Below are 26,847 nucleotides of genomic sequence, written 5' to 3'. Positions count from 1 at the left end.
AAAAGGACATGGGTGTTTGCCGGGCTGATCCAAACAAATAAAATACAGACCACGGTTTGGATCGCGCGGTTGAAGCAGCATTTTAAACTATCATCTTCTTTTTCGCTTGTTTTCCGTGGGCGGCGAGGAGTCCATTTGCGTGCGGACTGTGGAGTGCTACCACTCCTCAGCCTTCGCCTCCGTTGGACGTATGCAAGGGCAGCATCCACAGCATGCAGCAGCGGCATTTGGTTGGCTTCGTTCCCTTTCCAGTGGTAGCTAGCACGTGAGAGCGACGGCCAAACACCTCACCAGCCAGTCACCCCCACATCACTACATCACACGTCGCTGCACCTACCAGGCTCGGCCAAAATTCTCTCTCTCAGACAAAAAACAAATCAGCGATAATTCTCGTACTGTAAAAATTTACAGGCCTACGAGTCAAAGCCCACAAGTTGGACGGTGCTCCGGACTCAAGGGAGCACAGCACAATGGTCGGTGCCTGAAACCCCCGAATCCTGCTCAACGCGGATGGTGCCTTCCCCCGTTTAAGTTCACGGACGGAAAAACTCTCAACATTCTGGCATGCCTCTTCGAATCGAAGGGGTTAAAAAAAGGGGAGGGAGCGTGATGTTGGATCGCTAGGGCGGGCACGAGAACAGCAGCGACGCGTTGGTTCCACCAAACCCGAAAGAATTCGAGATGGCCGCCCGTATCGGCATCTTCTTCGCGGCGGTTAGAGGCATGAACGCGCCCTCAAACAGCGGGTCGGGCTGCTCCAGGTTGAGCGTGGGCGGCGCCACTCCCTGCAAAAAAATGCATGTGACAGTGAGCACGGACACAGGGCGATTTTTCGTTACAGGAGCTTACGGGGCACTGATGATTTGTTTGGTCGGTGACTTACATGGTGAATCGCTAGCACGGTGAAGATTGCTTCCACCGATCCAGCTGCGCCTAACAGATGACCGATCGCTCCCTGGAGAAGACGGTTGTTTCATCCTCAGTCATCGCCGTAAAATGGACTAGACTAGTGCGGGAGCTGTGACGATTTAGTTGCGCGGAATGGCGTACCTTCGTGGAGGAGAACGCGAGACCACCAGATGCCGCGTGGTCGCCAAAGACAGATTTTATTGCAGTTGCCTCCACAGCATCCCCTGATTGTGGTTCAGCTCGAAGACATCAGCTTATTTATCATAATTCAAGATGCCGCAGAATCATAAACACAAGTTTACCCACAAAGCAGAATAAACAGAGGTCATGATGGTCCAGGTGAGCTTTGCCAGGCTGACTGTGAGGACCTACCGAGAGGAGTCGATGTTGCATGCGCATTCAAATAATCAATTTGATCTGCCTGAAGCCCTGACTAGAAGAAGAGCAAGAATTCTATCAAAATCAGAATGTCAAGAAAACAATTATTGTGATGTGGTTTCTAATTCCTCAAAGCTTAATACTCCCTCCGTCCGGTAATACTTGTCCGAGGAATGGATGTATCTAGATGTATTTTAGTTTTAGATACATCCGGTTCTATCCATTTCTGCGACAAGTAATTCCGGACGGAGGGAGTACGTGTTTAAAATGTGATTTCTAATTCCTCAAAGTTTAAGACATGCTTAAAAGTTGCAGCACATGAACTAGAAAGGAGGAAGATGCCACACCTGTTCCAATGCCCTCTCCATGGCTAAGATAGCACCTCTACCATCATTTTGTGGCTGAGTTATGTGGTGTGCATCACCTGACAAAAGTTGATGTTCATGATGCAATACAAACTAATGACAAACGAATCATCTCTTTTGTGGACCGGGAAGATACCAGACATGCCATAGCCTCGAACTTCAGCATAAATTTTCGCGCCTCGTTCCATTGCATGGTCAAGTGCCTACAGAGGAATAAATTGATGTACAGTCTGTTCAGCAAACAAAATGCAATAGGACAGTTCCAGGATAAAAGTTGCATATACCATATACAGGATACAGCAAATATTACACCATAAGGGCCCATTCGGAGAAAGACTATTTGTAGGGAAGTTTTGGCATTTAGTTCAAATTTGACTCAAATAACAAAACATCACCAAGAAACACCATTCTTTCAAGCAGCTTCTAAAGGAGCAACACTATGGTGATTTAAGTCCTTTGACAAAACAAAGTGCTATGGATTTTTTTTCAATATGTAAATGACTGGTCATATAAAATAATACCAAACCAGCAGCTTGGAAACAGCAAGGTAAGAACAGACAACAGGAAATGATCAGTGTTTCCTCTGAACTCACCTCCAACACCATGACTCCACAACCTTCACCAATCCTATTGGTTATTTTAAGACAGAAGATAAGAACATGCAATAGGAAGGAAAAACAAAAGGAAGTAAAAAATACGATTCAATAGAAGTATGACGTACACAAATCCATCTCTGCCACAATCAAATGGCCTCGAAGATGCTTGTGGAAGAGAGTTGTACTTTGTAGACAATGCCCTTAACCTGCAGAAGATAATAACGAAAATAAGATGTGTTGACAATACTAATGACGGGAATAGCGGATAGAAAGGGCTACGTCTCGATGGCTTCCACGACACAGTCGCCACGGCCTGGAGCTCGGTGCATGATCCCGATCCCTTCCAGCGGCTGGTTAGGCGCCTGCAAGCCACGGCCCGTGCCCTCACTAGTTGGAGTGCCAAGTCCACGGGCAACATCCGGGACAAGCTGGCCATCTCTCGCGAGCTGATCTCCCGCTTCGACCATGCGCTTGAGAGCCGCCAGCTCACCCAGCTGGAAGAATGGCTGCGCAAACAGCTTAAGATGGCGTACCTTGGCATGGCCTCGCTTGAGCGCACCATTGCCCGGCAGCGCGCCCGCATCTCTTTCCTCACGGATGGTGACGCGAATACGAGCTTCTTCCACAGGCAATGTACGTATCGCCGGCAGAAGAACCGAGTACACAACCTGCTCGTCGACGGGCATGTGCTCTGTGATCACGAGGAGATAGCTCATGCGGCATTCGCGCACTTCGATGGGCTGCTGGGCACCGCCGCTGACCGGGCTCACACGCTCGACCTCGAGCAGCTCATCACGCCCGGCGACCTGGACAGCCTGGAGGCATCTTTCAGCCCCGAGGAGATTTGGGCAGCGGTCAGACGCATGCCCGCGCACAAGGGCACCAGGTCCGGACGGGTTCACCGCCTAATTCCTACGTGCCTGCTGGAGCATTATCAGGCAAGACATCATAGACGCCTTCGAGCTGCTCTATACGTTGCGCCGGCGAGGATTCAGCAAGCTCAACCAAGCCCTGCTGACCCTGCTGCCAAAGCGCGCGGAGGCCCACAAGCTCGGCGACTACCGACCGATTTGCCTGATCCACATCGTGGCCAAGATCTTCGCGAAAGTCCTACCGTTGCGCATCGCTCCTAAGCTCGACAGCCTGGTGAGCCGCAACCAGAATGCCTTCATTGCCGGACGCACGCTTCACGACAACTTCGTCCTCGTCCGGCAATCCCTAAGGATGCTTCATCACCTGGGCGCGCCGCGCATCATGCTCAAGCTTGACCTCACGCGGGCCTTCGACTCCATATCATGGCCGTTCCTCTTTGAGGTTCTGCGCCAATATGGGTTTGGGGACAGGTTTAGGGAATGGCTGGCCATTCTCCTATCTTCGGCCAGTACCCGTGTCTTGCTCAATGGAGTGCCCGGCCCCCCGATATGGCACCGTCGCAGGCTGCGCCAAGGCGACTCCACATCCCCGCAGCTATTCGTCCTGGCGGTGGACACGCTTGCCTGCCTCATGCACCGGGCGCTCTAGACCGGCATCCTTCGGCGCCTTCATCCACGCCGCAACATCCCGGCCATATCCCTATACGCCGATGATGTGATGTTGTTCTGCCACGCCGAGATGGATGAGGTTCTCGCTGTGAAGAGCATCCTGGGTATCTTCGGGACAGCATCAGGCCTGCAGGTCAACGGCAAGAGTTCAGCCACGACACTCCATGGAGACGAGTCAGGCGCCGCTCTGTTGGAGGTTCTCGGATGCCAGACGGCGGACCTGCCCATCACGTACTTGGGCATCCCGCTCACCAGCCGCCGGCCCTCAGCGGCACAGATGCAGCCGCTTGTCGACGCTGTGGCAGGGCGCCTCCCGTCGTGGAAAGCCTGGCTCATGAACAAGGCCGGGCGACTGGCGCTTGTTAAGTCGGTGCTCAGTGCGATCCCCATACATCAGATGCTCGCCCTGGCCCCCCGAAGAAAACACTGAAGCAACTCGAGAAGATCCAACGCGGTTTTCTTTGGGCCGGCCGCGAGGTCGCCCATGGAGGACACTGTCACGTGAACTGGCGCACGGTCTGCCGGCCGATCGCGTATGGCGGGCTGGGCGTCCGAGACCTTGAGCGCACGGGGCTCGGCCTCAGACTCCGATGGCTTTGGCTATCGAGGACGGACACCGACCGTGCCTGGCAAGGCCCCGACCTGCAGTTCACACCTGAGGAGCGAGGCCTCTTCTACACCTCCACATCCATGGTGGTTGGGGATGGTTTGACAGCCCTTTACTGGGAAGACTGCTGGCTCCACGGTCAGTCCATCCGCCAGCTCGCGCCCCTGCTCTACCTATGCATCCCAAAAAACAGAAGAAGAGCGCGGACGGTGGCGGAGGGCATCGCCGGCAACGCTTGGGCCCGTGACATCCGCGGAGTTGTAGGCCTGCAAGAGATTGGGCAATACCTGCGAACATGGCAGCTTGTGACGCACACAATACTGTCCACCGAGCCGGACAAGCTCGTTTGGAACTGGACGGCCAATGGCGTTTACTCGGCGAGGTCCTGATACCGGGCCACCTTCCACGGATCGATGGCATGCCGCTCCTGGAAGCTTACTTGGAAGGGTTGGGCACCGCCGAAAGTAAAGTTCTTCCACTGGCTCGCCAACCTGGACCGCTGCTGGACTGCAGAGCGGCTCGCTCGCCGCGGCCTTCATCATCACCCCCGTTGCTTACTATGCGACCAAGAGCCGGAAACCATCTTGCATTTGCTGCTCACATGCCCCTTCGCGAGGCAGGCCTGGCACGAGACCCTATCTTGGTTGTGCCTGCCGGCCCCGTCGCAAAACACGACACCTCGCTCCAGGACTAGTGGCTGAGGGCGAGGGATGCCACGCCACCATCGCTTCGCAAGGCGCTGATGTCGGCCGCGCTTCTGGTGCCCTGGATGATATGGAAGCATAGGAACGCGTGTGTTTTTGACCATGTTACACCATCGCTCGATGAGCTCATGGACAGGATCAAGGATGAGACCAGATGTTGGGCAAGAGCCGGGGCCAAAGGGCTCAGGGTAGTCTTGCCCACATCATGGGATGTTCACTAATCCTCATGTAACGATGCTGTACTAGCCTCTTAGGAGGATGTAACCCCCCCCCCCTTTCTTTTCAATACAATGAAACGCAAAGGCTTTTTGCGTTTTCTCGAAGAAAAAAAAGTGCAAGAGCGTGACTGTAACTAAGTTTTTCTGGAAAGAAACAGATTAAATTTGCCTATGATTTTATGAGCCACGACCATCAGTGGTTTGTGGACAAAGACATGTGTTCTCTACTTTGTCCTGCAACCTTCAGTCAACAGGTGTACATTGGAACCTCAGTAAAGCAATTGAGGCAATTTATAATTGCCCTAGGGAACATCTAGACAGAGTATTTGGGAAATTAAGCAAAACAAAACAATTGTGAAGACGCGAACATACTTGCCTAGAAAATCCAGCTATAGATAAAGCATCAATACTAGACTCTGTTCCTCCAGCCACCATCACATCTGCATCTCCAAATTGAATCATCCGTGTAGCGTCACCAATAGAGTGAGCGCCTGTGGCACAAGCTGTCACGGCAGCATGGTTTGGACCCTAAGTTTGAAGCATTAAATATCAATGTTATTCATGCAATAATTGTACAAAATGGAAACAAAATCCTGAACTAAGGCATATAACAGTAACAATGTTCACCTGGAAACCATATTTCATGCTGACATGACCTGATGCCATGTTGATCAAAATCTTGGGGATGAAGAATGGGCTGAGACGACGTAGACGCTGCACTCAGAAGAAAATAAATTCCACACGTCAGTGCTGGAAGTGGGCAGAAGATAATCAGTTATATTGCAAGCCATGTATGGTGCAGGTCAAAGCTTTGGGGGAGACGTAAAAAATGTCGGGTTAATTGGATAAATGCCACTCGAATTCTGGCGATTCCGAGAAACGCCACTGCAATTTCCAAACTATGAAAAACGCCACTGCAAAATTTTGCAAACTTTGAAAAACGCCACTGCAGACTTTGAAAATGCCACTGGAAATGACATTTTCCAAAGTTTGGAAATTGCAGTGGCGTTTCTCGGAATCGCCAGAATTCGAGTGGCATTTATCCAATTAACTGATTCTCGGTGAACGAAGAATTCAAAATTCAGATATGACGAAGTGCTGGTCTTGGCCAGTAGCATTCACCAACAAGCAGTTTTGTAATGGCCAGTTTCAATTATCAAGTGTAAACTAAAAATTCAATGTATCCCGTTCCTGGCCGGTTAGCGCTCAGTTCCCTGTTCATTGATTAAATAACATATCTTCTCACAATTTTCTTCAAACTTAGTCCGTCCATTCACAAATATAAGATGTTTTCGAATTTTGATATTTCAATATGGACTACATACAGACTGAAATGAATGAACAGACACACTAAAACGTGTCTATATGCATCCGATTCAGAAAAGTTTAGAACATCTTATATTTGTGAATGGAGGGAGTACTTGAGTTGCTAACATCAGATGAAAAAATTCTCTTAATGCTACTGGCACCCATCAGTAATGCCAGTGGCCAGCCGGTAGCCCCCATTATTTTACTTGCATCTAACACTGTATTTCTCATTCAGCACATAGCAATATAATAATAGTGAGAATCATTATAGATGCACAATGACTAACAATACAAAAGGAATAGAGTAACAAGAATAAAGCAGAAAATTCAGTGACTGTGGGTACTAACATTTTCAGCAATCAGCTGTGATGCATCTAAAATGTCTGAGATGCTTCCGATTCCCCCACCAATTGAAACACCCTGATAAAAGTTCTAATCAGATGCAGCAACTCGGCAATTACACACAAGAAAAAGGAAAAGAGCTTCCAGCAAAAGCAATAGGTACCGTTCTTTCTCTCTTTTCATTTTCCGAAGGCAGCCAATTTGCATCTCTCAAAGCCTCATCAGCTGCACATAGAGCATATGCTATAAACCCCGATACTGATCTACTGTCCTGGAAACAAAAATGTTCAATCAACGGTTCGAAGTACGAAACAAAAGTTCAACTATGAGACAGACAACATCACCAGTTACATATTACAGGTCACACGGTGGCATCTCATCAGAACACAACAGATTTCCAGTTGTAGAAGAGAGAGAGACAGTCTATCTACTTAAACCATACATATATCTGACAGAAGAAACGCCAAAAACAGGTTCAGCAAAGTGCTGTGGCATTGAAGACTGTCACTCCTAATGGCACTGAAGATAGGGGTCCTTACATCTGTTCCAGTTATCACATGACTGTATTGCGGCATTCTCTACGGGAAAGCTTGTATAGTACGGTGAAACGTAACAGCCTTGTTCAAATTTCTCTTGAGCGGCTTATACATGAAATCCATTCTCCAACCAATTATATCAAGCATGTCAACTAGCAATTCATGTATGATAAATTACATGTGGAACAATCATGTGCAGGAAAAAAGATCGCCAATCCAATCTCACAACAACAGTGGGGCAACCAATGTATACTGGATGGTTAGGGGCTCGTGAAGTGTCAGTCATAAACCTTGGTCCACGCCTCCTCGTCGAACTCGGCCTCGCCCTTCCCGCGCGGCACGGCGGCGGCGACTCTGGATGGGAGCTGCTCCAGCGTCCTCCCCGCGGCATCCCCAGTGAGGCGTAGGTCCTCCGCAGCGAGCGCGCGCACCGCGCAGTCTCCGTCCACGAGGCGGTCCCAGGTGGACCCGACGCCGCGGCCGAGCGGCGTGACGGCGCCCAGCCCCGTTACGACCACGCGGCGGCTGACAGATGGGCGCGGCGGAGGCAGGTCCGCACCCGAGGAGAAGCCTTGGCGGTGGCGGTGGCCGAGGAGGAGAGCGCGGCGGAGCATGCTCATCAGGCGCTGCTGCGAAGCTGACTATCCTAGGGCGCAGCCCAGGGCATCGGCTGCTCTGGCTCGCACGCAGACAATACCTCATCAAACGGGCGGCCCGGCACGGCACGAGCACGGCCTGTGGCCTGGCCCGGCGCGGTCGGCAGAGGCATATTTAGTAATCGACGCGATCCATGTGTGAACATGCATGCGCGGACGTGTATTAAGGCTGTCTAACTAAATCGAGAGGCAATCTGGCCGCTTAGTTTCTTCCGTCGCGCACGGACCTCTCGCTTAGGGTTTTAGACCTCCGACGGCGATTAGGTCGCCGTCGAGAGTTTCCATCTATCAGTTGAGATCTCTCCGGCAAGACTCCTTGACGTCGTCCGCGAGGCCGCAAGAAGGTTCTCCGTGCCAATGGCGGAGGACGTGGGTCATCCTCTTCCTTTGGATGGAACGGGAAGAATCTGGAAGACATGTTGCAGCACCTGGACTTGAAGGATGAAGAGCTAGATGATGTGGTGGTGGGAGAAGCGGAGGTTAAGAAACTTGTGGCGGATGCTAGGTGGCTCGCGATTGGAAGACTTAACACCTCACGATCCTTTTCATCGTCGACTATGTTCGAAACCCTAAAATCTGTATGGGGATTGGCTAAAATCCCGAAGTGCGGAGAAGCTGGAGACAACCTCTTTGTGTTCCAGATGTTTTGTCTGGGGGATTGGAAGAAGGTCGTCCATGGCGGTCCATGGCTATTCCGTGGCATGGGACTCATAGTAGAGGATTACGATGGGAAGAAGGACCCTACTTCGGTGGTCCTGGATGGTCTATACGTTTGGGCTCAGATTCATGGGATCCCTGACATGTACCGAAGCGCAGAAATTGTAGATCAACTTGCTCGCCGTATTGGTAGAGTCAAGGAAACTCAGTTGTCGCCAAGGTTGTTCTATGAGGGCGATTATGTACGAGTCAGAACGCGTGTGCTCGTGGGCAAGCCTCTTACTAGAGTCGCGCCGTTGACAGTCACGGGAGAGGGCCGACGTATGTTCCTTGTTAAGTATGAGAAAATACCATATTTTTGTCAAGTGTGTGGTCTTATGGGGCACAACCATGAGGAGTGCGGAGATGGCGTTTGGGAGGCGAAGCAGAAGCAATGGGGAAGGTGGATGCTGGCGCAGCGTAAGGAGGCAGCGCCAGGGCCGAAAGATGAAGACTATGCTGCTCGTGGTTGAGCCAGGGGACGCGGTAGAGCAGGTGGGAGGGGGCGTGATCCTAATCCTCGTCAGAAGTCTCCTCTGCGCAAGAGATCCTCACAAGAGGCCGGCCTGGATGCGGGACAAGGTGATGAGGAAGATGTTACAAGCCCTCTAAAATCAAAAGTGGCGGGCGGAGAAGTGCAGGAGACTGAACCCGGAGCTCGGCGGAGCCTGAACTTAACTCTGCCGGCCAGTCAAGATCAGCGAAATATTTGTGCACAAGAGGCTTCTAGCTCAACTCTAAATCTGGCTCAGGCCAAGGATCATGCATTAGGAGCTGGGATACCTGCAGACATCCAAATTTCAGATACGCCACCGCCACCGCCGGCGTATATTTCTCCAAGAGAGTTAAAGAAGGCAAAGAAAACAGCCTCCCCGGTTAAGTCTAACAATCGGGAGGCGGCAGATACATCACACCAAACATTGGCAGCATCGACGACCTCCCTCGAGGAGGATCGCCGGGCCTAATGTCGATCTTATGTTGGAACTGTCGCGGGTTGGGCGACCCCGCGACAGTCAATGAGCTCTGCGATCTTGCGCGGGAGAGTGCGCCGGCGGTCCTCTGTGTTGTGAAAACACAAATTGCAAAGAATCGCATGGAGGGGTTGGCTAGAACATTGGGTTATGATAATGCTTATGGAGTAGGCAGCTCGGGGAGAAGTGGGGGGCTGTGTATGTATTGGAATCGGCCGATCATGCTGCAATTGCGGAACTTTTCTCGATATCACATAGACATGGAGGTCATAGAGAATGGGAGAGACCCATGGCGCTTAACCTGTTGGCACGGAGAGGCGAACAGAAGCATGCGATATAGAAGATGGGATATGATGCGGTTTTTGAAGGCAGATAGCGACCTGCCGTGGCTGTGCATTGGGGATTTCAACGAGGTTCTTCGAAGGGAAGAGCAGTTTGGCCCATATGAACGAGACATAGGACAGACCAATGCTTTTAGAGAGGCGGTTGATGTATGCGAGTTGGGTGATCTGGGATACACAGGACTGGATTGGACTTTCGAGAGGAAAGTGCAAAATGGCGCCACTTGCAGAGTTAGACTTGATAGAGCTTTGGCGACGGTGGAGTGGAGCTCTCTTTTTCCTTTGGCTTCTGTCTGTCACCTACATGCAGTAAAATCAGACCACTCTCCAATTCTTCTCCTAAACAGCATGGAGGCGCACAACCAGCGAATTGGTAAGGGCCGGCCGTTCTGATATGAGCTAATGTGGGAGAGGCACGACGATTTTCAGGCAATGGTGCAGGAAGCATGGACGGCTTCGTCAGCCAAATCAGTACTGGAGATCAGGGATAAGCTGTAGCTGATGGCGGCGACGTTAAGCGGTTGGGGATCCACCACTTTTGGCTCTGTACGGATGGAACTAAGAAAGCTGAGAAGCAGGTTGGGTGAGCTGAGGGAGGACCGTTATAGGACCTCACCATCACGCGAGGAAATAAAGGTGGGGGACAGAATTGCTGAGCTGCGGTTCAGAGAAGAGGTTATGTGGCGTCAACGTGCACGTATTCAGTGGTTGCTAGAAGGGGATCAGAGTACGACATTTTTTCACCAGAAGGCTTCTGGCAGGCGCAAAAAGAATCGAATTGAGAGTGTAGCTCGCCCGATGGAACTGTATGCAATGACCCGATGGAGCTTCAACAAATGGCTGTCGAGTTCTATGAGAATTTGTACGCTTTGGAAGGGGTCATTGTTGGGAACGTCGCATGGGAAACAAAAAATTTCCTACGCGCACGAAGACCTATCATGGTGATGTCCATCTACGAGAGGGGATGAGTGATCTACGTACCCTTGTAGATCGTACAGCAGAAGCGTTAGAGAACGCGGTTGATGTAGTGGAACGTCCTCACGTCCCTCGATCCGCCCCGCGAACAATCCCGCGATCAGTCCCACGATCTAGTACCGAACGGACGGCACCTCCGCGTTCAGCACACGTACAGCTCGACGATGATCTCGGCCTTCTTGATCCAGCAAGAGAGACGGAGAGGTAGAAGAGTTCTCCGGCAGCGTGACGGCGCTCCGGAGGTTGGTGATGATCTCGTCTCAGCAGGGCTCCGCCCGAGCTCCGCAGAAACGCGATCTAGAGGAAAAACTATGGAGGTATGTGGTCGGGCAGCCGTGAGAAAGTCGTCTCAAATCTGCCCTAAAAGCCCCATATATATAGGAGGAGGGAGGGGGACCTTGCCTTGGGGTCCAAGGGATCCCCAAGGGGTCGGCCGAGCCAGGGGGGAGGACTCTCCCCCCCAAACCGAGTCCTACTTGGTTTGGTGGGAGGGAGTCCTTCCCCTTTCCCACTTCTCCCTTTTTTTTCTTTCCTTTGATTTTTTCTTTCTTGGCGCATAGGGGATTGGTGGGCTGTCCCACCAGCCCACTAAGGGCTGGTGTGACCCCCCCAAATGCCTATGGGCTTCCCCGGAGTGGGTTGCCCCCCTCCGGTGAACTCCCGGAACCCATTCGTCATTCCCGGTACATTCCCGGTAATTCCGAAAACCTTCCGGTAATCAAATGAGGTCATCCTATATATCAATCTTCGTTTCCGGACCATTCCGGAAACCCTCGTGACGTCCGTGATCTCATCCGGGACTCCGAACAACATTCGGTAACCAACCATATAACTCAAATACGCATAAAACAACGTCGAACCTTAAGTGTGCAGACCCTGCGGGTTCGAGAACTATGCAGACATGACCCGAGAGACTCCTCGGTCAATATCCAATAGCGGGACCTGGATGCCCATATTGGATCCTACATATTCTACGAAGATCTTATCGTTTGAACCTCAGTGCCAAGGATTCGTATAACCCCGTATGTCATTCCCTTTGTCCTTCGGTATGTTACTTGCCCGAGATTCGATCGTCAGTATCCGCATACCTATTTCAATCTCGTTTACTGGCAAGTCTCTTTACTCGTTCCGTAATACAAGATCCCGTAACTTACACTAAGTTACATTGCTTGCAAGGCTTGTGTGTGATGTTGTATTACCGAGTGGGCCCCGAGATACCTCTCCGTCACACGGAGTGACAAATCCCAGTCTTGATCCATACTAACTCAACTAACACCTTCGGAGATACCTGTAGAGCATCTTTATAGTCACCCAGTTACGTTGCGACGTTTGATACACACAAAGCATTCCTCCGGTGTCAGTGAGTTATATGATCTCATGGTCATAGGAATAAATACTTGACACGCAGAAAACAGTAGCAACAAAATGACACGATCAACATGCTACGTCTATTAGTTTGGGTCTAGTCCATCACGTGATTCTCCTAATGACGTGATCCAGTTATCAAGCAACAACACCTTGTTCATAATCAGAAGACACTGATTATCATCGATCAACTGGCTAGCCAACTAGAGGCATGCTAGGGACGGTGTTTTGTCTATGTATCCACACATGTAAATGAGTCTTCATTCAATACAATTATAGCATGGATAATAAACTATTATCTTGATACAGGAATTATAATAATAACTATACATTTATTATTGCCTCTAGGGCATAATTCCAACAGTCTCCCACTTGCACTAGAGTCAATAATCTAGCCCTCACATCACCATGTGAATTACATTGTAATAAATCTAACACCCATACAGTTCTGGTGTCGATCATGTTTTGGCCGTGGAAGAGGCTTAGTCAGTGGGTCTGCTACATTCAGATCCGTGTGCACTTTGCATATATTTACGTCCTCCTCCTCGACGTAGTCGCGGATGAGGTTGAAGCGTCGTTTGATGTGTCTGGTCTTCTTGTGAAACCTTGGTTCCTTTGCTAAGGCAATGGCACCAGTGTTATCACAGAACAAGTTTATTGGATCCAGTGCACTTGGCACCACTCCAAGATCCATCATGAACTGCTTCATCCAGACACCCTCCTTAGCCGCCTCCGAGGCAGCCATGTACTCCGCTTCACATGTAGAATCTGCTACGACGCTTTGCTTGGAACTGCACCAGCTTACTGCACCCCCATTAAGAATAAATACGTATCCGGTTTGCGACTTAGAGTCGTCCGGATCTGTGTCAAAGCTTGCATCGACGTAACCTTTTACGGCGAGCTCTTCGTCACCTCCATACACGAGAAACATCTCCTTAGTCCTTTTCAGGTACTTCAGGATATTCTTGACCGCCGTCCAGTGATCCACTCCTGGATTACTCTGGAACCTACCTGCCATACTTATGGCCAGGCTAACATCCGGTCTAGTGCACAGCATTGCATACATGATAGAACCTATGGCTGAAGCATAGGGGACGGAGCGCATATGCTCTCTATCTTCATCAGTTGCTGGGCACTGAGTCTTACTCAATCTCGTACCTTGTAACACTAGCAAGAACCCTTTCTTGGACTGTTCCATTTTGAACCTCTTCAAAACTTTATCAAGGTATGTGCTTTGTGAAAGTCCTATCAGGCGTTTTGATCTATCCCTATAGATCTTAATGCCTAGAATGTAAGCAGCTTCTCCTAGGTCCTTCATAGAGAAACTTTTATTTAAGTAACCTTTTATGCTCTCCAAAAGCTCTACGTTGTTTCCAATCAGTAATATGTCATCCACATATAATATTAGAAACGCCACAGAGCTCCCACTCACTTTCTTGTAAATACAAGATTCTCCAACCACTTGTATAAACCCAAATGCTTTGATCACCTCATCAAAGCGTTTGTTCCAACTCCGAGACGCTTGCACCAGTCCATAAATGGATCGCTGGAGTTTGCACACCTTGTCAGCATTTTTAGGATCGACAAAACCTTCGGGTTGCATCATATACAACTCTTCCTTAAGGAAACCGTTAAGGAACGCCATTTTGACATCCATCTGCCAGATTTCATAATCGAAAAATGCAGCTATTGCTAACATGATTCTGACGGACTTAAGCATCGCTACGGGAGAGAAAGTCTCATCGTAGTCAATTCCTGGAACTTGTGAAAAACCCTTTGCCACAAGTCGAGCTTTATAAACGGTCACATTACCGTCAGCGTCCGTCTTCTTCTTAAAAATCCATTTGTTCTGAATAGCCTTGCGGCCCTCAGGCAGCATCTCCAAAGTCCACACTTTGTTCTCATACATGGATCCTATCTCGGATTTCATGGCTTCTAGCCATTTGTTGGAATCTGGGCCCACCATTGCTTCTTCATAATTTGCAGGTTCATTGTTGTCTAACAACATGATTGATAAGACGGGATTACCGTACCACTCTGGAGCAGCGCGTGATCTCGTCGACCTGCGTGGTTCAATAGAAACTTGAACTTGAGTTTCATGATCATCATCATTAACTTCCTCCTCAATCGGCGTCGCAATGACAGAGGTTTCCCCTTGCCCTGCGCCACCATCCAGAGGGATGAGAGGTTCGACAACCTCGTCAAGTTCTATCTTCCTCCCACTCAATTCTCTCGAGAGAAACTCCTTCTCGAGAAAAGTTCCGTTCTTAGCAACAAACACTTTGCCCTCGGATTTGAGATAGAAGGTGTACCCAACTGTCTCTTTTGGGTAACCTATGAAGACGCACTTTTCCGCTTTGGGTTCCAGCTTTTCAGGCTGAAGCCTTTTGACATAAGCATCACATCCCCAAACTTTAAGAAACGACAACTTTGGCCTTTTGCCATACCACAGTTCGTATGGTGTCGTCTCAACGGATTTCGATGGTGCCCTATTTAAAGTGAATGCAGCTGTTTCTAATGCATAACCCCAAAACGATAACGGCAAATCAGTAAGAGATATCATAGATCGCACCATTTCTAATAAAGTACGATTACGATGTTCGGACACACCATTACGCTGTGGTGTTCCAGGCGGTGTTAACTGCGAAACAATTCCACATTGTCTTAAGTGAGTACCAAACTCGAAACTCAGATACTCACCCCCACGATCAGACCGTAGGAACTTGATCTTCTTGTTACGATGATTTTCCACTTCACTCTGAAATTGCTTGAACTTTTCAAATGTTTCAGACTTGTGCTTCATCAAGTAGACATAACCATATCTACTTAGATCGTCAGTGAAGGTGAGAAAATAACGATATCCGCCGCGCGCCTCCACGCTCATTGGACCACACACATCGGTATGTATGATTTCCAACAAGTCACTTGCACGCTCCATTGTTCCGGAGAACGGAGTCTTAGTCATCTTGCCCATGAGGCATGGTTCGCACGTGTCAAGTGAATCAAAGTCAAGTGACTCCAAAAGTCCATCAGCATGGAGTTTCTTCATGCGCTTTACACCAATATGACCCAAGCGGCAGTGCCACAAAAATATGGCGCTATCATTGTTTACTCTAACTCTTTTGGTCTCAATGTTATGTATATGCGTATCTCTATCAAGATTCAATATGAACAATCCTCTCACATTCGGTGCATGACCATAAAAGATGTTACTCATAGAAATAGAACAACCATTATTCTCAGACTTAAAAGAGTAACCGTCTCGCAATAAACAAGATCCAGATATAATGTTCATGCTCAACGCAGGCACTAAATAACAATGATTCAAGTTCATCACTAATCCCGATGGTAGTTGAAGTGACACTGTGCCGATGGCGATTGCATCAACCTTGGAACCGTTTCCTACGCGCATCGTCACTTCGTCTTTCGCCAGCCTTCGTCTATTCCGCAGTTCCTGCTTCGAGTTGCAAATGTGAGCAACAGAACCGGTATCGAATACCCAGGCACTACTACGAGAGCTGGTTAAGTACACATCAATAACATGTATATCAAATATACCTGATATTTCTTTGCCCGCCTTCTTATCTGCCAGATACTTGGGGCAATTGCGCTTCCAGTGACCCATACCCTTGCAATAGAAGCACTCTGTTTCAGGCTTAGGTCCAGCCTTGGGTTTCTTCGGCGGATTGGCAACAGGCTTGCCGCTCTTCTTCGAATTGCCCTTCTTGCCTTTGCCGTTTCTCTTGAAACTAGTGGTCTTGCTCACCATCAACACTTGATGTTCTTTACTGAGTTCAGACTCTGCGACTTTCAGCATCGCAAACAACTCGCCGGGAGACTTGTTCATCCCTTGCATGTTGTAGTTCAACACAAAGCCTTTATAGCTTGGCGGCAGTGATTGAAGGATTCTGTCAGTGATAGCTTCTTGCGGGAGTTCAATCCCCAGTTCAGCTAGACGGTTTGAGTACCCAGACATTTTGAGCACATGTTCACTAACAGACGAGTTTTCCTCCATCTTGCAAGCATAGAATTTATCGGAGGTCTCATACCTCTCGATCCGGGCGTTCTTCTGAAAGATGAACTTCAACTCCTGGAACATCTCAAATGCTCCATGACGCTCAAAGCGATGTTGAAGTCCCGGTTCTAAGCCATACAAGACTGCACATTGAACTATTGAGTAGTCCTCCTTACACGCCAACCAAGCGTTCTTAACATCCTGATCAGCCGTAGCGGGTGGTTCATCTCCTAGCGCAGCATTAAGGACATAATCCTTCTTTCCAGCTTGTAAGATTAGCTTAAGATTACGAGCCCAGTCTACAAAGTTGCTTCCATCATCTTTCAACTTAGCTTTCTCTAGGAACGTATTAAAATTAAGGATGACACTTGCGTGAGCCATGATCTACAACACAAATATATTCAAAGTGGACTTAGACTATGTTCAAGATAATTAGAGTTCAACTTAATCAAATTACATGCTAAACTCCCACTCAAAAAGTACATCTCTCTAGTCATTTGAGTGGTTCATGATCCACCTACACTATCCCAAGTCCGATCATCACGTGAGTCGGGAGTAGTTTCAGTGGTAAGCATCCCTATGCTAATCACATCATCTATATGATTCATGATCGACCTTTCGGTCTCATGTGTTCCGAGGCCATGTCTGCACATGCTAGGCTCGTCAAGCTTAACCCGAGTGTTCCGCGTGCGCAACTGTTTTGCACCCGTTGTATGTGAACGTTGAGTCTATCACACCCGATCATCACGTGGTGTCTCGAAACGACGAACTGTAGCAACGGTGCACAGTCGGGGAGAACACAATTTCGTCTTGAAATTTTAGTGAGAGATCACCTCATAATGCTACCGTCGTTCTAAGCAAAATAAGGTGCATAAAAGGATTAACATCACATGCAATTCATAAGTGACATGATATGGCCATCATCACGTGCTTCTTGATCTCCATCACCAAAGCACCGGCACGATCTTGTTGTCACCGGCGCCACACCATGATCATCCATCAACGTGTTGCCATCGGGGTTGTCGTGCTACTTATGCTATTACTACTAAAGCTACATCCTAGCAAAATAGTAAACGCATCTGCAAGCACAAATATGTTAGTATAAAGACAACCCTATGGCTCCTGCCGGTTGCCGTACCATCGACGTGCAAGTCGATATTTCTATTACAACATGATCATCTCATACATCCAATATATCACATCACATCATTGGCCATATCACATCACAATCATACCCTGCAAAAACAAGTTAGACGTCCTCTAATTTTGTTGTTGCAAATTTTACGTGGTGACCAAGGGTATCTAGTAGGATCGCATCTTACTTACGCAAACACCACAACGGAGATATATGAGTTGCTATTTAACCTCATCCAAGGACCTCCTTGGTCAAATCCGATTCAACTAAAGTTGGAGAAACCGTCACTTGCCAGTCATCTTTGAGCAAAGGGGGTTACTCGTAACGATGAAACCAGTCTCTCGTAAGCGTACGAGTAATGTCGGTCCAAGCCGCTTCAATCCAACAATACCGCGGAATCAAGAAAAGACTAAGGAGGGCAGCAAAACGCACATCACCGCCCACAAAACCTTTTGTGTTCTACTCAAGAAGACATCTACGCATGAACCTAGCTCATGATGCCACTGTTGGGAACGTCGCATGGGAAACAAAAATTTTCCTACGCGCACGAAGACCTATCATGGTGATGTCCATCTACGAGAGGGGATGAGTGATCTACGTACCCTTGTAGATCGTACAGCAGAAGCGTTAGAGAACGCGGTTGATGTAGTGGAACGTCCTCACGTCCCTCGATCCGCCCCGCGAACAATCCCGCGATCAGTCCCACGATCTAGTACCGAACGGACGGCACCTCCGCGTTCAGCACACGTACAGCTCGACGATGATCTCGGCCTTCTTGATCCAGCAAGAGAGACGGAGAGGTAGAAGAGTTCTCCGGCAGCGTGACGGCGCTCCGGAGGTTGGTGATGATCTCGTCTCAGCAGGGCTCCGCCCGAGCTCCGCAGAAACGCGATCTAGAGGAAAAACTATGGAGGTATGTGGTCGGGCAGCCGTGAGAAAGTCGTCTCAAATCTGCCCTAAAAGCCCCATATATATAGGAGGAGGGAGGGGGACCTTGCCTTGGGGTCCAAGGGATCCCCAAGGGGTCGGCCGAGCCAGGGGGGAGGACTCTCCCCCCCCAAACCGAGTCCTACTTGGTTTGGTGGGAGGGAGTCCTTCCCCTTTCCCACTTCTCCCTTTTTTTTTTCTTTCCTTTGATTTTTTCTTTCTTGGCGCATAGGGGATTGGTGGGCTGTCCCACCAGCCCACTAAGGGCTGGTGTGACCCCCCCAAATGCCTATGGGCTTCCCCGGAGTGGGTTGCCCCCCTCCGGTGAACTCCCGGAACCCATTCGTCATTCCCGGTACATTCCCGGTAATTCCGAAAACCTTCCGGTAATCAAATGAGGTCATCCTATATATCAATCTTCGTTTCCGGACCATTCCGGAAACCCTCGTGACGTCCGTGATCTCATCCGGGACTCCGAACAACATTCGGTAACCAACCATATAACTCAAATACGCATAAAACAACGTCGAACCTTAAGTGTGCAGACCCTGCGGGTTCGAGAACTATGCAGACATGACCCGAGAGACTCCTCGGTCAATATCCAATAGCGGGACCTGGATGCCCATATTGGATCCTACATATTCTACGAAGATCTTATCGTTTGAACCTCAGTGCCAAGGATTCGTATAACCCCGTATGTCATTCCCTTTGTCCTTCGGTATGTTACTTGCCCGAGATTCGATCGTCAGTATCCGCATACCTATTTCAATCTCGTTTACTGGCAAGTCTCTTTACTCGTTCCGTAATACAAGATCCCGTAACTTACACTAAGTTACATTGCTTGCAAGGCTTGTGTGTGATGTTGTATTACCGAGTGGGCCCCGAGATACCTCTCCGTCACACGGAGTGACAAATCCCAGTCTTGATCCATACTAACTCAACTAACACCTTCGGAGATACCTGTAGAGCATCTTTATAGTCACCCAGTTACGTTGCGACGTTTGATACACACAAAGCATTCCTCCGGTGTCAGTGAGTTATATGATCTCATGGTCATAGGAATAAATACTTGACACGCAGAAAACAGTAGCAACAAAATGACACGATCAACATGCTACGTCTATTAGTTTGGGTCTAGTCCATCACGTGATTCTCCTAATGACGTGATCCAGTTATCAAGCAACAACACCTTGTTCATAATCAGAAGACACTGATTATCATCGATCAACTGGCTAGCCAACTAGAGGCATGCTAGGGACGGTGTTTTGTCTATGTATCCACACATGTAAATGAGTCTTCATTCAATACAATTATAGCATGGATAATAAACTATTATCTTGATACAGGAATTATAATAATAACTATACATTTATTATTGCCTCTAGGGCATAATTCCAACAGTCATTGGAATGGAAGAGGTGTTGTCTCATGTACAGTGTAGAGTTACAAGTTCAATGAATGAGATGCTGGCAAAATATATAACCGAAGGAGAGGTGAAAAGTGCTCTGTTTCAAATGTTCCCCACCAAGGCACCGGGACCTGATGGTTTCCCGGCTCATTTCTTCCAGAAGTATTGGCATCTATGCGGCAATGAAGTGACTAAGGTTGTAATCAGAGTGTTGAAGGGAGAAGACTCCCCAGAGGAGATCAATAGGACGTTCATTGTTATCATTCCTAAGGTACAAACCCCCACTCATATGTCTCAGTTTCGGCCTATTAGCTTGTGCAATGTGATTTTTAAAATTGCATCCAAAGTACTTGCTAACCGACTGAAGCAGATACTGCCGGAAATTATCTCTGAAGAGCAATCAGCTTTTGTGCCTGGTCGCCTAATTACGGATAGTGTCATAACTGCTTATGAATGCCTTCATTTTATGAAGAACAATAGGAGCAAGAAGAATGGGCATTGTGCTGTCAAGCTTGACATGATGAAAGCATATGATAGAGTCGAATGGGTATATCTGGAGGCCATTATGAATAAACTGGGGTTTTGCGAGATGTTTGTACGCCAGGTCATGAGAGGAGTTACCTCAGTATCGTTCTCTCTTCTATTTAATGGGATGCAGACTAATGAATTCAAGCCATATAGAGGCATCAGACAGGGGGATCCTATCTCTCCCTATCTATTCCTATTAGTGGCAGAGGGACTCTCATGCATGCTCAATCAAGCAAGCAATGAAGGGGTTCTTGAGGGGATCCAAATTGCCCCGACGGCACCCAAGGTGAACCATTTATTGTTCGCGGATGATTGTCTGCTCTTCTGCAAATCCACAGCCGAGAATGCCTTGAAGTTGAAGGATGTTCTGAGTAGTTATTGTCTGGCGTCTGGACAACGTATAAATCATGATAAGTCTTCCATTTACTTTGGCAAAGGATGCCCAGCTACGCAACGAGCGATCATAAAAGGCATACTTCAAATCCAAAAGGAGACCTTGTGCGAGCGTTACTTGGGGCTGCCTTCGAATGTGGGTCAAGCAAAGAATGGAGTTTTTTCCTATCTAAAGGATCGGGTATGGAATAATATTCAGGGCTGGATGGAAAAGTGTCTGGCGGGAAGTGGCAAGGAGGTGCTAATTAAATCGGTGGTGCAGGCTATATCCACATACTCCATGGCCCTCTTTAAGCTTCCAAGGGGTTTATGTCAGCACATTATGTGACAGCCCGATGCCGAAGTTCCAGAAGTTTCCCCTTCTATTCTGTTTTCGTCCTGTGTTTGTTTTTATTTGTCGCATCATCATCGCATCATGCGCATCATCTGCATTGCATCGGCATCTCCGTTGCCGCCAGTTTTCAAACTTGCATCCGTGGTTAGTTGCAGGTTCTCGTCGTCGTCTGTTCCGAGTCCGACCGCACTCGCACGCGCCCGCGGCACCGTCGAAACCCTGTTTTAAAAGTGTGCGTAAAACTTTCTCTGATCGAGTTGAGATTTGACGTGCGGTCTTATTTTAATATAGCTAGGCCGTCTGTTGAATTTCGTCGCGATCGGAGTCCGTCTGGTACCCGAACGGTCGACCGTAGCGGCACCGTATTCGGTCTACCGTCGGACGTGTGTCGGTGTTTTAAAAATTCGTCGCCGCGCCGCACCGATTCCCTCTCTTCCCCGGCTAGTCTACTCTACGCAGTCATTTAGCCGACCCCGCGTTCGAGTGCGTTCGGTTACGATCGCGTGGGCGAAAACGGGGCCGGATTCGGATAAACCTAGCCCCCATTTGTTATAAATAGGCCTTCCCCTAATTTTTAGGAAACCCTAAACCCCCCTCGTTTTTCGTGCCCGCAGCTTCCTCCCACCTCCTCTCTCCTTCCAACCGCCGCCAGCCCGTCGGGCTCACTCCAGGCCCTCTCGGCCCGCGGTCGCCCCGAGCAGCCGCTCGCCCCTGCCCGAGAGTGTTGTGCTCCCGAGCCTCCCTGTTGCGTCGCCGCTGCCTCCCTGTTGCGCCGCCGCCGCCTACCCCGTGCCCGCCGCCGGCAGCCCGTCGAGCCCCGCGCCGTCCTCTACCAGGGGCCGCCTGCCGGAGACCCTCTCCCGTCGAGCCCCGCCGCCCCGCCGGCCATCCCGTGCCTGCAGCAGCCTGGCCGAGCGCCGCCCTTGCTGCCTCGCCCCCGCCGACGGCGAGATCCGGCTGGCCCCGCCCCGTCCCGACCGTCTCCGCCCTGTAGTCGGCGCCCTCTGGCGGTTCCTGGTCGGCGCCGCCATGCCTCGTGCGGCAGGCCAGAGGAGGACAACGAGGAGCCCCAGATCTCCTCGGTCAACCGCTCCAGCGCCGCCCCGTGGGCCCCGCGCCGGCCCAACATCCGCCCCGCCGAGGCCCACTGTGCAAGCCCGATCCCGACGTTCCAGAAGATTCCCCTCTCTTCCGTTTTCGTCGTGTGGTTATTTTAATTTGTTGCATCTCATCGCATCATGCGCATCATCAGCATTGCATCGGCATCTCCGTTGCCGCCAATTTTCAAAAACTTGCATTCGTTAGTAGTTGCCGGTTCTCGTCGTTGTCCGTTCCGAGCCAGACCGCACTCGCACGCGCCCGCGACACCGTCTAAACCCTGTTTTAAAAGTGTGCGTAAAACTTTCTCTGATCGGGTTGAGATTTGACGTGCGGTCTTATTTTAATATAGCTAGGCCGCGTGTCGAATTTTGTCGCAATCGGAGTCCGTTTGGTACCCGAACGGTCGACCGTAGCGGCACCGTATTCGGTCTACCGTCGGACGTCTGTCGGTGTTTTAAAACTCGTTGCCGCGCCGCACGTTTTCCCTCTCATCCCTGTTGAGCCCCTCTGCACAGTGCGTCGACCCTACGCGCGGCCAGTCCGAAAACCTCCCGAAACCCGAACCGGGCGGTCGTGACTGTTGGGTCCGCGTCAACCCCGTTTTACCACAAACAGTCATCGGTTTGTCCACTGGACTCCCTAACCCAGCTATTTCCGATCGTCCGATTTAATCGGAGGGTCCAGATGCCATTTAGTCTAACCCAATTACTGGTTATAGTCAATCTAGACCTAACCCTGGCGTACGCAGCCCCCCACCTCAAATTCTCCCCTGTCCTAACAGCGCCGCCGCAAGTCACCTGGTCTCCTTCCTTGTTTTCTCCACCTTCCAATCAGATGGCCACCTAGTCTTCCCCGCCAGGCAAACAGCGAGCGAGCCCCTGCTTTTCCGCAGTTCCCGGCCTCATTTTCCTCCCCAGTCCCAAGCGCCGCGCCATCCCAGGTCGGGAGCAGACCCGCCCCGCCGCGGTGCTGTGGGCCAGGGCTCCCAGGTGACGTTCCCGCTCGATCCCCTCGGGAGCGCCGCCTTCCCGCTCGAGCGGTCGGGGCGTTGACCGAACGCGAGCGCCAACGTTGCCCCTCACCGCGATTTGGGGATCCAGATCGGGTCCCGCGTCCCACCATCGCCCTGGCAGCCGCCTCCCTGCACCCCCGTGCGAGCGCCTCCAGCTTCGGCGCCGCAGCGCTCTCCCAGGCCGGCTCCTCCGCCTGGGCCTTCCCTGCTTCCGCCCGCAACCGACCAGGCCGAGGCCAGGTCCGAGCGCTCCAGCAGGCCGCCGGCTCTGCCCCAGGCCCACAGCTTCCCCGGCCCAACTGCCACCCCTCCTCTCAGATCCGGCCCAGGAGCCGTGGTGAGCCGCCTCTATCCCCGCCTGTGCACAATTCGGTTATGTTGCGCTTAGCAGTTTCGGCCCATTTGGATTTAGGATTTTTCTGGTGATTTAATTAAATTCCAGAAAATAGGACGATATTAAAATGCCCGTAGTTTATTTTTCGTTAGTCGGATCGAGGCGTATTATATATGGTTTTGTGGTAGTTTCGCGCGTAGAATATGATTTTGAAACATGCATATTTATTTGAGGTCATTTAGCTTGCTGTATGCCTAGAAACACGTGCTATCCTATTACGTTTCCGACCCGTATAATTTTTTGCGCAAGTCCGGACTGCACGTATACCGTAGATTAAATGCTCGTGTTTTAGGGATCTTTTTTGCATGTATTTTAGAGCGGTCAATTGTATTTTTACGTGTAGAGATTGCCGGTAGCTTATTTTCCCGTATGTAGGTTATTTTCCCGCTTTTTCGTGTGGCTTTATTTTGTGTTGCAAACCTCACATATTTTATATGTTTCCGGGGTAGAAAAATCCCATGGATTTTTCTGTGCAATTAGTTTTAGCTTTCGAGTTAGTTAGTTCGCGAGATATTTTGCTAAGTTGCCCTTTTGTTTAATTCGTAGGATTTATTCTGTGCGTCGTTTGACGGAGTTGTCAACTAGGGAGTTGATCTTGGATGTTTTGATTAGCCCCTTCTATTTTTGGTTGCATTAGAAATGCATGTTTAGGTGTTGTTTGCTTGCTCTCAAGTTGCTATAAATAGTGCTGTTTTAGAGGAGCTGAAATATTTCTAAGTCTGGAATCTATTATATTTTGTTTCTGTCTTGTCTTGCTTGCATCTTGTGATCTGTAGCTCTTTTGAGGTTGGTCCAATGGAGTTAGTTGTACCCCTTGTGTTTCTCTAGCATGCTGTAAAGTTTCATGCCATTTGGAGTCCTGTAGCTTAGGATTTTGCTGCTGCCAGTATTGCTTCAGATCGAAAACTGCACTTTCAGGAGGTGTAATTTTCACTAAGTCTGAAATAGAGTGTGGGATGCCTTTTTGTGACTTCTTTCCCTAGTGTTCCTTGCTGCCATGCTAGTTGTTGTTAGCTGTTCGTAGTAGTGCTTCTTGCCCTCTTCCGTGCCATGCCTTGCATGAGTTTAGCGGAGTTGTGTAGCTCGTAGTTGTGCTATGTTACTGCTTGCTTAACCCTGTTGATAGCGTTGCTAGTTGCAGGTGCAGTTGCTTCTATGTGAAAGCATGGGTTCCTTGTCATAACACCATATTAAATGCTATTTAATTTAATGCACCTATATACTTGGTAAAAGGTGGAAGGCTCAGCCTTTCTAGCCTAGTGTTTTGTTCCACCTTTGCCCCCTTAGTTTTTGGCTACCGGTGTTATGTTACATAAACGAGCGCTCCTAACACGATCGGGGTTGTTATGGGGACCCCCTGGATAATTCGTTTTAGATTAAAGATGGTCTGGCAAGGCCCAACATTGGTTTTACATTTGCCCAACATAATAATTTGATAATACTGAAATGCATAGGGAGTTACCGCTACCCGAGGAGTAATTTTACATAAACAGGAGGGGCCAGTGCTGATGGTGTTGGTCCCAAACGGTCTGCCTGCGGGGCCACCACGGGGAAACTCGAGGTTTGGCACGTGTAGCTAGTTCCATCCGTCGTGTCCTGAGAACGAGATACGCGGCTCCTATTGGGTACGTCGACACGTCGGGCGGCCTTGCTGGATTAGTTTTACCTTTGACGGGATATCTTGTGCATCGGGATTCCAGTGATGCTTTGGGTAATCTCAGAGTTGAGGTTTTCCACTAGGGAATCCGACGAGATCGCGAGCTTCAAGATTGAGGATTTCTATGCGGCTTGTGGTAATTTGTGATGGACTAGTTGGAGCACCCCTGCAGGGTTAAATCTTTCGGAAAGCCGTGCCCGCGGTTATGTGGCAACGTGGAAACTTTGTTTAACAGTGGTTCTAGATAACTTGAAGTTAACTTAATTAAAACTTGCCAACTGTGTGTGTAACCGTGACTGTCTCTTTCGTGAGTTCTTTCTCCGATCGAGGACACGGTGGGGTTATGTCTGACGTAGGTAGGTGTTCACGATCATTCATTTGATCATCAGTAGTTCACGTCCGATATGCGTAGATCATCCCCCTCTTTATTATTGTACTCGTAAGTTTAGCCACCAAATATATGCTTAGCCGCTGCTGCAACCTCACCACTTAACCATACCTCACCTAATAAGCTTTGCTAGTCTTGATACCTTTGGAAATGAGATTGCTGAGTCCCCTGTGGCTCACAGATTACTACAACACCAGTTGCAGGTTCAGGTAAAGGTTACTCGACGCGAGCGCGTTGGTTGTTCATTTGGAGTTGCTTCTTCTTCTTCTTCATCATCGATCTAGGATGGGTTCCAGGCCGGCAGCCTCGGATAGCAAGGATGGACGTCGTTCTTCTTTTGTCGTTTGTTTTCGTCCGTAATCGGACCCTGCTCTTACTCTTGATAATTATGTAATGTATTGATGTGACTCTGATGTAGCTTGTGGCGAGTGTAAGCCAACTCTTTATATATCTCTTCTTTTCAGTACATGTACTTGTAACGATATCCATTCTTGCGACACGACGAGATGCGCTTCTATCCCTGACGAGGCCTTCGTGCCAAATTGAGGATAGGGTCGCATCTTGGGCGTGACACCCAGCTCGGTCCACCAGGCCGAGGCCTCCACCCCTGCTGCACCAGGCCGGCACATGAGGCCACGCAGGTGAGCCCTTCTATCCGGCGCCCCTGTGCGCCTTTTGCTATCCCGTGCCCGTGTACTGTAGGCCCATCTGTAGTAGAATTAGGCCCGGTAGATTTTTTTAGTTTTCGGATTTATTTAATTTCAGGAAATAGACGAATATTGTAATGCCCGTAACTTTTTATCCGTAAGTCGGAACGAGGCATATTTTATATGGTTTTGGGGTAGATTCGCGAGTAGAACACGATTTCACTACTTGCATAATTATTTGGCGAAGTTTTACATGCCGAACACCTAGTTTAACGTGCTGTCCTATATTGTTTCGTCCCGTATTTTATTTTCGCGCAAGTCCGGATTGCTCGTATGCAATATTGGAAGTGTTCATGTTTTAGGAACCATTTATTCCATGCATTTTAGAGCGGCCACTCGT

At 49.4% G+C, this 26,847-nt stretch overlaps 1 protein-coding gene across 1 annotated transcript; it reads right to left on the bottom strand.

Annotated features, from left to right (window-relative positions):
• Positions 1–478: 478 nt before the first annotated feature.
• LOC123402956 (3-oxoacyl-[acyl-carrier-protein] synthase, mitochondrial) lies at positions 479–8,243 on the bottom strand. The gene is made up of 13 exons (XM_045096926.1): positions 7,795–8,243; positions 7,132–7,239; positions 6,975–7,046; positions 5,946–6,032; positions 5,695–5,846; positions 2,374–2,454; positions 2,246–2,279; positions 1,789–1,855; positions 1,635–1,711; positions 1,282–1,342; positions 1,051–1,133; positions 884–955; positions 479–785 (listed from the first exon to the last, which is right to left on the bottom strand). The coding sequence occupies exons 1-13, from the start codon at positions 8,122–8,124 to the stop codon at positions 621–623; spliced, it is 1,389 nt and encodes a 462-aa protein (XP_044952861.1). The 5' UTR covers positions 8,125–8,243; the 3' UTR covers positions 479–620.
• Between the last annotated feature and the right edge of the window lie 18,604 nt (positions 8,244–26,847).

The sequence above is a fragment of the Hordeum vulgare genome, chromosome 6H (assembly GCF_904849725.1).
Source record: "Hordeum vulgare subsp. vulgare chromosome 6H, MorexV3_pseudomolecules_assembly, whole genome shotgun sequence".
In the NCBI taxonomy this organism is placed as follows: Eukaryota; Viridiplantae; Streptophyta; class Magnoliopsida; order Poales; family Poaceae; genus Hordeum; species Hordeum vulgare.
This window is presented reverse-complemented; position numbering and strand designations above follow the sequence as displayed.